Below are 15,323 nucleotides of genomic sequence, written 5' to 3'. Positions count from 1 at the left end.
AGCTGATAAATATCATTATGAAGACACACACATGTCTAGCTAGAAAGTGTTCGTTCATTCATTCAGCAAATTGTATTTTATCCATACAAGTCTAATAAAATGTTGAAATTGTTTATGTAAAAATTGCACTGGGGTAAAAAACATTTTTGATTAATTGGTAACGCTTCAAACAATTCCTTCCTTTAGATCTTGTGCTATGGTACCATATTAATGAAACATTCAGTTTTGTTGCAATTTTACATTAGTTTTTAGCAGTTTTTCAGCAGTTCACTTTCTTTGAAGGAGTTACATCAATAAATTGCATTGTCAAATGAAGCCTTTTGTATTTATGTATTTTTTCCTATAAGAGTCAAGCTGACCCAAATGTGGTTGATTTCCATCATAACCCTTGCCGGGGTCAATATTTACCAATATTTCTGGGTCAAATTTACAACCCATAAATTGGGTCACTTATTCTGACCTAATTTTCTGGGTCAGTTTGACCCAAATGTGTTAGGTTCCCTCCTGACTTTCATTTGGGTCAAAAAGTGACCCAATTTGGGTCAATTTTAACCCAAGTGTTTTTAGAGTGTATAGGTGTATTATTGTTATTATTATTATTAATATTATTGTTGTTGCTTTCCTACAAATACCATTTAATATCGGACTGAAATAAATATTCGGTATTATTTCGAAAACATAGTCATTACCAGGGGCGTATCCAGGGGGGGCGCAACAGGCGCGCGCCCCCCCTATTGGCCGTCACCAAAAAAAAAAAAGTTTAGCAAAAAAAAAAAAAAAAAAAAGAATTGATGACGACCTTTATGTGAGATGTCGGTGATCGCTCAACCCCCCTCCCCCTCCCGTATGCTTTATTTTTTGTTTGCCAAAAAAAGGTTCTGGCGAAGTTCGGCGGCATAATAGTTTTAGAAACATAGATGGTAATTGTGTTTGTATTATCACTATAAACACTAAATGACATGCCAGCCATACTAAATTGTGCATTTTGTGTCCATATTTACTGGAAATGTTGCTTATTATTAAGGTCGAAAAATGGATCACATATGGCCATGGGCGGCGATCCTGGGTGGAGGGGGGATATATCCCCCATGAAAATGGGTGGAGGGGATGTAATGCACCATATCCCCCCCCCCCCCACCAAATGCCAGGGATAAGAATATTTTTGTGCCTACATTTATGCATCTTCGTTAATGTACGGCTCTTATGTTCCCTCGAACAGCTGAGAATCTGCATGTAACCAGGGTAATGCTTAATACACGTTTCACCTGGATGCCCTAGCAATCGGTACTATAGGAATGTAACTATGTGTAATTGTGTATTGCATGTGTATAGGCCTATAATAGCCTGCATGAGGCCATTTTCTTCATCGAATAATATAACAGAGCTCTCGAACATTCTAACGTTGCGCCTGAAACAAGATTGACAGGGGCAATTTTCCCAAAATAACACCCGAAATTAAAAAAAAAAGTATTTTGGATCCTGATTATGAGGTATTTCGGACATGACATCCCTATTTTAAAGTTGGGTATATGCCGCTTGGAAACCTCGGGAAGTGCCGTTTCCGGCCATCTAGAGGGTTTGTTAATCCCAAAATTTTCTTGTACGCTTCGCGCCAACTCATGGTGGCGCTACGCTTAGATAGTCAACAAGGTCATATCCCCCCCCCCTCCATAGAAGTACAGATCGCCGCCCATGCATATGACACCATTTTGCATTTCAGCCCTTCTTTGAAAGCAAAAATTGTACACCCCTCCCCTTAGACCCATCCCCCAGGACGGCGATCATTCATGCCTTGCGCCCCCCCCCCCCCTATTGGAAAATCCTGGATACGCCCCTGATTACGACCATTTTGTGTCAGAAGACTAAAAAAACAAGTGATGCCATTTTTTTTCTGGTGATTTGCGTCGAAGCCTTTCAGAAATGCGTTAGAGGACTCTCGGTTTGAAGTGAATCAGTTTCATATGGCGCAACGACAGTTTGGGTTATGGAACTATAAGGTGTTATGTAATCGTGAGAGGAGTCTCTTTTAAGACATATTGGTATAAAAGGACGGTGCACGGTTTGATGCAAACTTGTACTATATTTTTGAAACCGTTTGAAATTTCAACTATTTAGGTTATACGAACAAGGGAAAGTTCACACTCTTGGTGTTCTTAGACTTGTCTGCATCATTTGAGAATATTGATCTCGAGAGGCTCATATACCTAACGTTAGGCTAGGTATGTGCCTGTAACTTGACCACATAGATCTCTTTTTCTTAGTTTGAAAGACTGTCGTAGGTTCTGCCCTACAAGATGGGCTAGTCGGTCTCTCTCGGACATTTTGGCCGGTTCTGAAGCACTAAATTCTTTTGAATTGGTTACGCATTTTGATGGTCATAAAAGTGAACAGCGCCACCAGACCACAGGAGACAATAACATTAATCGAAGCAACAACATCAAAGGAGACAACAACATGATAACAGACACCATTCTGCTTTCCTTACAAAGTGAGCTGTAGCACTTTCTGTGTTGCTGCAGCAAAAGCGTGGAACAGTTTACAACCTTCACATAACCTTGCCAATACCATGCGTCTATTCAAAACAAACTTACTAAGGCCTATCTTTCCAGGTCAAATATTATCACTAACTTGTTTGTTTATTTCATTGTTGGTCATTAGTTTGCAAAGCGACATGTGCGACTCCTGTCGTATACAGACGCTTTTTAAGTGTTTACTTTTATTATTATTGTTACAAGTCGATGAGCACTACGATGCATACCCATGCACACACCTACCAATTTCAAGTCCATCAGTATATCAGTTTAAGAGGTGTTTGTGGCACACTTTTTGCTCAAACTTGGCCAAAATTGACCTTTGACCTCCTTCGAAGATGTGACCTTTGACAGTAATTATTGCGCTGTAAACTTGAGTCTGATATCCCACATGGTTCGTGGGTTTGGACCAATTTGTCATTTTGGTATCCAATAAGTGATGAAAATTCTGTTTTCTTATTCTAACCGTAAGACGTCATGCGTCACGGGGGCGCTACATCATATGCCCTAGCACACACCCACCAATTTTTAAGTCAATCAGCCTTCATCGTAACACACATTTTTGTTCACACGCACTACACACGCACGTATATATATATATATATATATATATATATATATATATATATATATATATATATATATATATATATATATATATATATATATATATATATATATATATATATTTTTTTTTTTTTTTCCTTTACCCCCCTCCCCCACAATAAATGGTAGGTCCGACCCATGTTGTTGTGTCACCCTGTGGAGGCTGTGGTACCCCACCTTGTTGCAGGACAGTTCCTCAAGGGGTGTGAGGTAGGCAAAAAGTTAAATATCACTTTAGCATATAAACAGTGCAATATCTCATCCCCATTACAGTTCATGTAGGGATGAGATGATTATTTAACTACCGAAATTGGTAACCTTCGTCAATGTTTCTAAGACCTTATTCTGGACTAGTGAGGGGCGCCTTTCAAAAACCTTATTTTGTTATTAGAGTATCATGTAGGTTGTCCTTTTAACCAGACAAAGCGTTCTTGTCATTGTCACAACTGTGTCAACGGTGATCTTTATATGATAACCATTGTTGTGTTTTTGAGGGCGCCGTTTTCATGTATGTTTACACAGATATATACGTACTTTGATATACGTTTAATGATTATCCCTCCTCCGCGACCACAAATGCCTGTTGTTACATCAAAGGACACCTGCGAATGTCAAATAGCTGTCATTTTTGTGTGATCTTCAGTTTCTTTCTTTCATCAGGCAAGAGATGGCCATTATCCAGTTCAGAGTGTGTGCTCGTAATTTGTGAAATTCATCCGGTCTACTTTCAGACGATTGTCATCGTCGAATTCACTGCCCTTTGTGAGTTGTCTGCCCTTTGATTTGGCATGTTGGAGTAGCACAAAGTTAGTGCCTAGGCTAGGCCTGCTGTAGACCAAGTACAAGGCCTAACAGTGTACTATACCATTATGGTTAGCCGGGCCTACGTTTTGGCTGTTACTAGATAAGTAGGCCTAGGCCTATACAAATAAGCTGGAGTAAGATAAACTATTCCAAGCTAGGCTCTATCATGTAACATCTATGTAAACTAGTGCTACACATAGCTAAACATTACTGCCGAGTTATAATAATTAATACTAGTCCTAGCCGAACTTAGTTAGACTTTGGCCTAGACAGACTGAGTGGTCACAGGAAGCTAGTGTAATATATGTATTCCATTATACACCATACTAAAATATACTAACAAACCGATGCATAGCAAAGCTGCCAAAACCATCTCATTCACTCTTGACAGGTTCCTTAGAATCACAAAGTTATGATAATTTACTTCTTTTCAACAGGAATTAGCCCTAAGGTAATAACTGAAAACATTTTAGTTTTGTTTATTAACACGTCAAATGGTAACAAACTTTCGTTTTGTAAACAGAATGAGGCATGATATAACACTGTACACTCAGTAAACTGCTAACCTACTTGATGATTATTACGGCAGAGAATGATAGATGTTTTTCCTGTATCGGTAATTAAGCTCGATATTTGGAATGGTTTCATATATTATTAGTCGTAAGGTAACAATCAATTTCAGGTAGCCTAAGTCTTGTTTTGTGGTATGTACTTTTTGCATCTACGTATCCATAGAAACAGAACACACAATTGCAATTTCCTTCCAGTGTGAAAACCAGTTTGAAAACCATTTGCAACCAACATTATGGACTCTTCGTCACATTATGTCATGGAACATTTCTGACATTTCATGTGATGATAATGGATAGAAGCCATTGTATTATATTGCACTTAGGATTCTTTATTTTAGATCATCTCCCCACCAAAAAGATATGCAGGAAACTTGGTGTTTGTGTTTTATTTGGAAAACTACTAGTCTATTGCTCCCCTTTCTTCCTTTGAATAATTAGCTCTGTTTGAACTACTACATTCAACACTGTAACATAACACTGAGGCTGCAAGCCTTGTAGCAAATGTAATCAAACAGAGAGGCAACAATTTGCAAAAATGTTATGAAATGACATTGTGTGATGAACAAATGTGATTTCATGTAGAAAAGACACAAGGATTTCCTAACTAAAACATTTAACTACACTATGTTTACCAAGCCGAATGAAATCATTTTCTCCAATTTTCTCAGTTACATTAACAAAATCTGTCCTACTGTAAGCTCGCTATATACTAACAACTGAGCCTAGCCAAGATGGTAAGTGCTCCATGCTTGAAATACTTGGTAACCAACCAGCAGCAAATTTTGATATGCAAACTTGATTTCTCAAACTTGAATCATTTTATCAGACATTGATGGTTTTTAAAGCCTCAAAACTGCATACATGATGCTCTACGCAGTTCTTTAAAAGACAAAAATAGTTTTGAAGAGATTTGGTAGGGATTTTCCATCTGCTGTAACTTTTAGTCTCACTGGAACCCCAGAAACACTGTGCATGTGAGTGATAGGCTACTGTATACATGTATATAGTTTGTATTAAAAAAATTCAACATCACAAGGTAAATTACATTGTCGGTGCTTTGTTTGAAGGTCTGAGTGGGCACTGTTTACAAATTGTGTAAAAAGTATGGTGGATTTCTGTCAGGCATTTTTGCAAGCACAAGACAGGTATCAGTGTGTACATTTATGTTCAATTTAATTAAATGCTTTGTGCACTTGTGCAATACAGCTCTAGTGGTACTTTATTGTGCATGGAAGGAAGTTGGCAGATTTGGATGTTGGTAGCCCAACAGGCTTAGTCATGAAGGAGGGTAGCCTGAATACAGTAGCAGGGACCCGGCGCATAGGTTTTGTCGGTCTTAGACATATGTCTGCTATTTCCACAGTTTATATAGCAAGGCATCAGAGTCCACGTCTCATGTTAATGTGGCTAGGCTGTCTTTTTACTAGGTACCCAACTAACAGTAGGAGAGTCATGGGAGACTTTTTTTTGAATTGTTGACTATTGGGTTTTGATGCAGAGTAGATGGTTACGGTACCTGTGATGTGTTTGAAGTCTATTCACAGACTGCAGCCCAAGGAATGTGATGTACGAACATTTCTAAAGATTCTTTGAAACCCTGAATAAAATGGTTATTCATAAATTGTTTAACAAAATTAGATCTTTTTTGTTGATTTTCATACATTTTGTCAATGTTACAGGTTTAGTGGTCACCAGTATATCAACCAGTTCTTGGAGATGTGTGTTAATGGATGTGCGTCAGGAAATATAACTTTCCAATAGATTTATTTATATTGATGGTCCTGATAAACTCTTACCCATAATTCCACGTACACAAAACAAACATCTCTAGTACCACATCATTTGAAGTGGATCACCAATCTATTTTGCAACAGTGAAAAGATAGATTGTTAACCTTTGTTTTCTTGGAAAGTTACTAAGGTGTGACCTAGACATAATCCCATGCCATTATGGTAGCTGTTTATACCCGGATTTGTGCAGTGGCCCATATGATATACTGTATATATGCCAAATTTTGAGGTGAAGGTTTCTATTAGCAATGCCAATGGTTAACTTCAGCTTTGACTTTGGATTAAGATTGTTTCCATTTGGGATTTATATAGGAGGTTAAGGCTTTGTGGTGCACCTCGTCATGCAGTGACTCAAGATTTTAAACTAACTAAAAGACCTAGCTTGCAGTTTGACCAGCCAGTGAATTGATACAGTGAACATGACTTCAGTGTGATCTCATGTAAGAGCTCTGGTAATATTGTCATTTAATGAGATGTGAAGTCAATGGCAGACTGGCAATGTATGCTCTAGTACTGTAGATACAGTCAAGTTGAAGAGGGCAAAGTATTTCAGCAAATAAGTAGCTTTCAGTTTTAGGATTTGAGGACTTGTGTCCTACGAAGGCAACATCTCAAAGCTACATTGTATGCTGCCACCAAGGCTAGGACATATTGTTTCCTCCGTGGAACCAAAAAACAGCTTCCAAGAAACTGAATTTTTGGAGCAATTGATGTGAAGCTAGAGGTATTTCTAAATGTCAAGTTGTTACCAGCATCGATATCTTAGATCAAGAGGGAGAGAGTGAGGGACCTAGATGCATAATAGCAAAACTGGTACCCACACTAAAAGCATGGGGGAGAAGCAAGTGGGAAACCCTGGAAATTTTGAAATTTCCCCAAAAGTGCCCAAAATAAAAGAATATTACTCATCCAATCTTTGTGTGGTAAAAGATGTGGAAAATACTTTGGATGCTTGGATAGAGTCCAAAAGAGTTTTTCCAGATCTATGTGTTAATGAGGAATACAAAAACTATGTAATTCCAGTCTTCCAGAGCCTTTAGACAATTTTGGAAGGTAGAATGAGGAGGGAGGTAGACCAAAATTGGTAGAGGGTGGTGGTAACGAGGTCGCCAGATGACCTGCACTCGGTAGAGCGAGAGTGCAGTTTAGGGAGACAGGTAAGTTTGTGTTTGTAAATATCTAAACCAGCTAAGTTTTCGTATAATCATCTTTTCAGAATCGATCCTGGTGTAAAGATATCTATGCCAGCATAGATTAAAGACAAACATAGATTATGATCTCAACAAGTGATCACGTGGTAATGATATGACAATCACATGTACAACAATAAAGGTAGATTACAATAATTGCAAATGAATGAATGAAAACATCAAAACAAGGATGCAAATAATCATCATCATCATCACAAAGTTCAGCAGCACTATGATCCGCATAAGTGATTGAACACATGTGACAGTGTAAACAAACAACAGTGCATATTACAATTAAAGTATGACAATTATTTCAAGGCAAGTAAAAAATTATCTGGGCAAATGAATTCTGGAAACTACTTGCCCCACTGGGAAAGTTTTTTAATAGTTAATGTACTGTACAGTCCTGAAGGAGTGATCAGAGGTGCAGTGCAAGAATGTTACCAGTACAGTATATTAGGCTAAGGTGCATGAGATAAGGAGACATTCAGGAGTGAATTTAATGCATCCTTCCAAAACTGATTTGTAAATCACACCACCAGCTTGTTTTGAAAGAAAGTAATCACCATTTATAAACATATCGTCAATAGTAAAGCTATACTTGCTGAGATATCATGAACTAAAACAATTCTTTCCAGTAATGTAGTCGAAGAGATGACATACACATGTAATGGTCAGAGCAATGATATGTTTTAAATCATCGGTCATTTACAGATCCCCATCTGCATAATCATGGATCAATTGTTTCCTACTTACGCTATCAGGTCTATTTTTCCACATAAATTTAAAAAACAGTGAAATTTATTTCATTCAAAATTTCGTACAGGTGATCGGGAGAGTGAGCAAGTAGTAATTCAAATGAAGTAATATAATCGATTTTATTACAGTTGTTCATCCTAAAGTGGGAAAATTCTGCTTCAAATGTAGACCAATCTTCTCATCTTCTCCATCGCAATTGCTTAATCAATCAAAATCATCTTTGATAGATCAGTGTTGAAAAATAATGCCAAGTAACTTCAAAATCCTCACTTTGATTCCAACGGAAATTTCCCCCCTGGCTAAAAATTGTTTGTGGATGCCTTTCAACTACCAACCCCTACCAAATTAGATTTGTCAGAAGTAATTTTAATACTGCCAAGTAAACATACTGTTTAAGTGTATCAACAAGACTATTAAGACTGTTGTTTCAACATTAAAATATACACTATATATATATACATATATAGTGTTTGATGTCGCTGATCAATATATATGGCCATTGTTGTTGGGTATTACTCGGTAGTATCCATGCATGTGCTACAGTATGTCGTAAGTGCAGTCAGTACCTTATCAAATTGTACATTCTCAGTTTATTCAAGATAAACAATCTTACGACAGTAATATCATATCCATGATTTACATAATAAATTAGTACCATAAACCTGTTGTATGTAAAGTTGAAACAGTTCATGGATTTTACTTGAAAAGCTTTCCAACAGTAAATTGTTGGACTTCAAACAGTAGTAAACTTATATTAATAAACAAGGTTGTTATAGAACGTCATACACAACCAACTACAAGGAATATTTTAGTGTTCAAATTTTGTGTAACATTTTCAAAGGCTCTGGTTTTTCATTTTTTTTTTTTCCATCTCCTATTGAATATGTACAGTACTATAGTTCCTGTGTAGAAAACTTCTTGTTTACATGTTTACACTCGGTATAGTGAACTTGACCATTTTGTACAGCATTTTGCTATGCGATACCGAATAAATGATTCCCTATACATAATACTAAGTACTGTACACTATATTTTCATATTGGTTTAATACAAGTACAAAATAACATGTACATAATGGGGAAACTGTTGAAAAAGTTCAGTAATATCACCCAAATACAGTACCTCTGCCAGCTTTGTCATTTGGAATGCTGGACAAAGCAGTTGAAACTCAGACCCTACTGTATCGGTTGGTCATGTCTTATTGTACTGTAGACTTGATTGTTAGGAGTTTGTGAGTCATCCGTGTTGTTGTTTCTGCAAATAACTACAGTTAACACAGTTCTGTTGAGTGTACCAATCTATTACTATATACTGTACAATACTATATGTCACATACAGTACACTGTACATATATATGTATGTAGTCTTTCATTGTATGGCATGTTACCGCAGGTGTTTAAATAGTTTTACAGACCATAGTAAAGAGACTCTGACCAGGGTTCTTGCGGGGCTCTAACTGGCAGTAAAAATGACCATATACTACAATAGCAGCTGATTAGTGTGTATGCTTTTAACATCTTTCTAGAACAAAGATGCTCTAAAGGAAACTACTTAGTTTTAATGGTCTATGCTTTAGACTTTTGGCAGGCTTTCGAGTGTGGTCAGCAACTACAGTTAGTAGAGTTCTATGAGTGTACCAATCTATTACTATATACTGTACAATACTGTATGTCACATACAGTACACTGTGTATATATATGTATATAGTCTTTCATTGTATGGTTTGTATGTTACCGCAGGTGTTTAAATAGTTTTACAGACCATAGTAAAGAGGCTCTGACCAGGGTTACTGCAGGGCTCTTACCGGCAGTAAAAATAACCATAAACTACAATAGCAGCTGATAGTGTTTATGCTTTTAACATCTTTCTAGATCAAACATGCTCTACAGGAAACTTTATACTTTACTTAGTATTAATGGTCTAGATGCTTTGAGACTTTTGGCAGGCTTTCGAGTGTGGTCAGCAAGTTTATCAAACCTTCCCAAGTATTTAGATAAGATTGCTACATTATTTGTTTGGAAGTTGAGGTATTAAACTGTTATCCGGCAAGTAATTAATATTGTTTCATTTGGCTCTTAACATGTCATCACCTCAGTAGACTCAGTAGATTTTATCATTTGTATCAAGCAAAGTAGAATATTTTTTAAATAGAAAATAACATTTTCACTGAAAAATAAGTGGGATGTTCACCAAGGCATTGTGTTAATACGAAAAGCTGCAAGCAGCTGCAAAGTCCTGCTCAACTAGGATGAACCAATATCAAACAATGTAACAGTTTGCAGACCTGCAGCAATGCTGCAGCTCCCATAGCAATGCTGCAGCCCCCTCTGGGTCCTTCTTTGGACATGGTGCCTACTCCTGAACAATCAAGACTCACATACTCAAATAACTGGAAAACCTGGAAATGTTTTTCATATCACTGCTGGTCATGTGGACAGTATTAACTAACTCATATGAATGTTTTGTGAAAACTTTCAATATTTAGAAATACATGGTTTTCTGGAAATGATTGAAAAGTGTGTACGTTTCTAGCAATTAAGACGACATATACTGTACAGCATGTACTGTGTGCCGTCCAACGTAATCAACAGTCCAACATTATTAACAGTCCAATGTAATAAACAGTCCACCATAACGACAGTCCAACATAATAAACAGTCCAACATAACCAACAGTCCAACGTAATCAACAGTCCAACGTAATCTACTGTATATATAGTCCAACGTAATCAACAGTCCAACATAAACAACACTCCAAATGTAATCAACAGTCCAGTGTAATCTGCAGTACCTGTTTACCCTTAATGTAAATTACTGTATGTCTTCTTCTTCAACAAGTCAAACTATCCATTGAGATAAATTCCCTAAAGCAGCAATTTTTGTTGATTATGGCAAAATTTTTGACACTGAAATCCCATGACAGTGTGGTTCATTAATAAATAGCTCAAGCCACAAGCCAGATTTCTTGTCAGAAATTTTAAGAAAGAAAATGTTGAAAGCTTAGAAAATTTCTGTTTTGCATATTGGAACTACTGTACAGTAATGATTCAATGTTGAATATACAGTATTGTGCAACACTGTCCTGTGCCAATGTGTTTAGAATCGAATAGAATCGTTAAGTCCTCGCTAATTAGCGGTGAGATTGCGAAAACAAATTTTTGGAGAGGGTCTTTATACTTGTGCTTGATCAGTATTCAGTTGCAACCATTATCCATTTGTTAACCTTTTTAGTTACTGTACATGATGTTTATGCTAATATTTATAGTTTTCATATTTCTTAATCATAATATTCCTGTTTATTAATATTTTTATATGATCTATTGTTCACTCAGGGTTAAGAATACATTTTGAGCAGTACTTGGTAAAGTAGGTTTGGTAATATTATCCTTAAGTTTGCACCCAACGGCATATGTTCGACGACTTGAGACTATTAATTAGTCACTCGTTAGTCAATACACAATACTACATATATTGTACACACTGTACACACCCTAACTGAATCAATGCAGTTCAAGCTTAGTTTTTCCAGTCTCTTTGTTTGTGTGTTTGTGTGTGTGTGTGTGTGTGCGTGTGTGTGTGTGTTCTAGAGCAGAAAATGCTTCTTTGAGTCATTTTGTAATATAACATTGAAGAGAAACAGTCAATATAAACTCAAGTATTATCCGTTTGTGGACCGTTATTGTTCTTCTGTACATATTTATGGTGTGTGGGTATTAATTTTATTTAGATATCCCTTCTTTTGCTTTGAAATATCTGTAGATCTGTAAGTGGATGAAATATAAATGGACATGTCGAGCCAAGACTAGACTTCTTGAAGGTTTGAAGTACTTAATTAGAAGGCAATGTTTGATGATGTATAGGTATTGCTCATGGCATATTATAATTGAATCTTCTAGCAAAATTATGATCCCTCATTCTCACATTCTGCCAAACATTTTACGTAATTATGATGGACAGAGAGAATATCGCTTCTGCTTAGATCACTGTTGACTTCATTCTTCTCTTATCTATCTGCTGTACATAAAGTACGTACTTCCAATTGTCGCTCATGAATAGTCTCTCATATGTGACAGGCTTTGCAGTTGGCCTTTTTTGTGGAAGATGTTCATGGACTGAACAAGCCCTCCACCACGTTCAAGGTATAACCTACACGCATACGTTTTTTTTAAATTACAAACTGGCTCCTGGTCCATGCAAAGTGGCTGCTAGGTCTACCAAAAAGCCTAGGTGAACGAGCGGAGCCACATTTCCCAGAAAGTAGCTCCTGTACCTCAAATGCTTAATTTTACTCTTGGCCCCTGACTCTTCCCTCTTCCCAAACCTGCCACTGCAAAGTCTTGCCTCAAGAATCTTGCAAGAGGGTTTTTTGCATCGGCTCAAATCCAGCCATTGCAAAGTCTTGCCTCAAGAATCTTGCAAGAGGGTTTTTTGCATTGGCTCAAATCCAGCCACTGCAAAGTCTTGCCTCAAGAATCTTGCAAGAGGGTTTTTTGCATCGGCTCAAATCCAGCCACTGCAAAGTCTTGCCTCAAGAATCTTGCAAGAGGGTTTTTTGCATCGGCTCAAATCCAGTTTCTCACTTCATGGTTGTCAAGTTTCAGATTGGTCTACTGTCACATATATATATCGTACTTCAAACGCTGCATTTAGTGGCGTTTGGGTTTTTTGTTTTTAATTTTAGTGGGTAGAGGAATCAGGTAGTGTGCCCTCTATGTCCTTTTCATTTTCTCATCAAAACAAGTCTATATGATTCGAAGCACTCAAGCAGCTTAGTAAGTTTCAGGCTCTGGGTAAAGTACACGTTGCAAGTTTTAAGATATTCTGCAGTGCCAACTAAGAACAGATTCTGAACCACAGAATGGTCAAATTCAAGGGTTTCTTCTTAAATTCTTACTTTTCAGATAGTGGCTTTATGACCTTTGGCCTTAAGGTTCGGTGAGATTACGATGGAGACTAACGGTGATGCAGAGACTAAAGAACACGAGGCATTAGATGAGCAAGGAGGTGGAGAACAGGATGAAACCGAAACAGAGGCGGCAGAGGTCAAAACAGAACCACAAGAGGTGGAGATGAAGGTACATTTAATGTTTTTATATTAACAGTTTGATTAAATTTATTTCATTACAGACAGTAGTAGGTACTGTAGTGTTTTTAAGTCTTTCCAGGCATGGAATCTATATATCCAATGTTATATGCAAAAACGATGTTTCATAATGGGTTTATTTTTTGGTACTACCCACAAATAGCAACATCTATCTCACTTCTCTGTTACTGTACCTGTGTCGTATACATGTTACTCTGAAGTCTCTGATCTTACTAGCTTACAACAATGATGTTAATTAAATGCATCGTGGAGCTTCTGCATAGTACATTCTGATAGAAGAGGTTGATGACCTTAGAGAGGGTGATGGGGGGAAGGGCAGGGTGGGAGGGGTGCAGAGCAGTATTTAGGCTGGGAAGATTGGAGTGCGTATGTAAAGGGGACAGGAAAGCATCATCACTCATAAGTCCTTGGGTTGTCACAGATGTATGTGTCCACATATATATACTATAATTCAGTCTTCACTACTCCTCCCTTGCAGTGATAACCTTAACACCAATATTTGTGTCCTTACATACAGTAGAATTTTGTAGAGTATTATTAGAGTTCTATTTCAAGGTGATAATGATAATCCATACTTTTTTACTATTTCATAAAAGGTCTCGTAAAGTTTGGGTTTTTACACATGTATGTGTCCACACATATACAGTATATATATACTGTAATTCAGTCTTCACTACTCCTTCCTTGCAGTGATAACCGCAACACCAATATTTGTGTCCTTATATACGATAGAATTTTGAAGAGTATTATTAGAGTTCTATTTCAAGGTGATAATGATAATCCATACTTTTTACTTTTTCATACTTAAGGTTTCGTAACGGTTGGGTTTTCACACATGTATGTGTTCACATATATATACTGTAGTTCAGTCTTCACTACTGCACCCTTGCAGTGATAACCTTAACACTAATTTGTGTCCTTACATAAGGGAGACTTTGTAGAGTATTATAAGAGTTCTATTTCGAGGGTGATAATGATAATCCATACTTTTTTGTATGTACTATGAATGTTGGTTTCGTAATGTTGTGTGGGGACTCTACCTGAGTGCACGTCTAAGCTTTTAATCTAAATAGCATCGTGTGATAGTAAGCTCAATTTTTCCATAAGACCTTTGATCACAGATTCAGGAAGTGGAATCATGTAAGCTTGATCCCTGTGGTTCGGTTTACAAGTTACGTGTGTGGTTTACTATTGCAATTGAAGGCAAAAGCAAACACCTTAATAATAAGAGAGCTATAATTGATGAATGGACAATCGATTAAAATCCTGGTTTTTTTTTTTTAAACTTGTTCAAAATAGCTCTTGTTAATATTGATGTTGAGAAATTTGTTATATAATTTGATACTAAAAAAATCCATAACATTGCAAGTCATTAGTTTGACTAAACTTTCAATTACAAGTAGTTTCAAGTGAAAATTTTGAATAAAAAAATATAAAAAATTGCTCATTTGCATATGAATGATACGATGAATAGTATGAATTTTTAGAAAGGTTTATAATTGGGTGGAATCATATGTTACTGCCTAATTGATAACATGTATAATTTTCCCATTTTTGTGAAAAACTTACTTGGTCCTGTACAGTAGGCATATATAAATATGGAATATATACAGTCTTCCTTGGATTTCCTGCGATCTTTCAGACAAATTTCTGTCAGTGGAACGTGCATAGCTGCAATATTTTATCATTCGTTATCATTTGTTATGATCAATTGTTGTCTGTGTATAAACATCTCTCAGTGTGACTCAGTGCAATGGAAACACTAACATTAAATATTACTTCGCTAACATTGATTCCATGGAATGCTGCTTTAATATTGGAAGCTACGTACAGTACATGCAGTATGATTTGTGTAAACTATGAAGAGCCAACAAGTAAGGGTATAGAAATCACATGACAAGTACCCATTGCAGATATTGTATTGTGTATTTAAAGATGTCTTTTTATGATAATTTTGCCATGGTAACT

The 15,323-nt window shown here is 36.7% G+C and overlaps 2 protein-coding genes across 5 annotated transcripts in view; one reads left to right on the top strand and one right to left on the bottom strand.

Moving 5' to 3' along the window:
* The window catches only part of LOC139963048 (leucine-rich repeat serine/threonine-protein kinase 1-like), a 495,817-nt gene that overhangs the window by 315,250 nt on the left and 165,244 nt on the right, over positions 1–15,323 (bottom strand). The gene's annotated exons all lie outside the window — the stretch shown is intronic.
* LOC139962492 (uncharacterized) overlaps positions 3,609–15,323 on the top strand; it is a 40,420-nt gene continuing 28,705 nt past the window's right edge. The window contains exons 1-2 of one of the 4 annotated variants that reach the window (XM_071962495.1): positions 3,609–3,943; positions 13,153–13,326. In XM_071962495.1, coding sequence (XP_071818596.1) covers positions 13,198–13,326 — 129 coding nt within the window. In that variant the 5' untranslated portion in view covers positions 3,609–3,943; positions 13,153–13,197. The remainder of the gene's footprint in view (positions 3,944–13,152; positions 13,327–15,323) is intronic. The other 3 variants (XM_071962494.1, XM_071962497.1, XM_071962496.1) reach the window with 3 other exon arrangements.

The sequence above is a fragment of the Apostichopus japonicus genome, chromosome 21, assembly GCF_037975245.1.
Source record: "Apostichopus japonicus isolate 1M-3 chromosome 21, ASM3797524v1, whole genome shotgun sequence".
In the NCBI taxonomy this organism is placed as follows: domain Eukaryota; kingdom Metazoa; phylum Echinodermata; class Holothuroidea; order Aspidochirotida; family Stichopodidae; genus Apostichopus; species Apostichopus japonicus.
The sequence above is the reverse complement of the archived record's forward strand: the minus strand, read 5'-3'. Positions and strand labels throughout refer to the sequence as shown.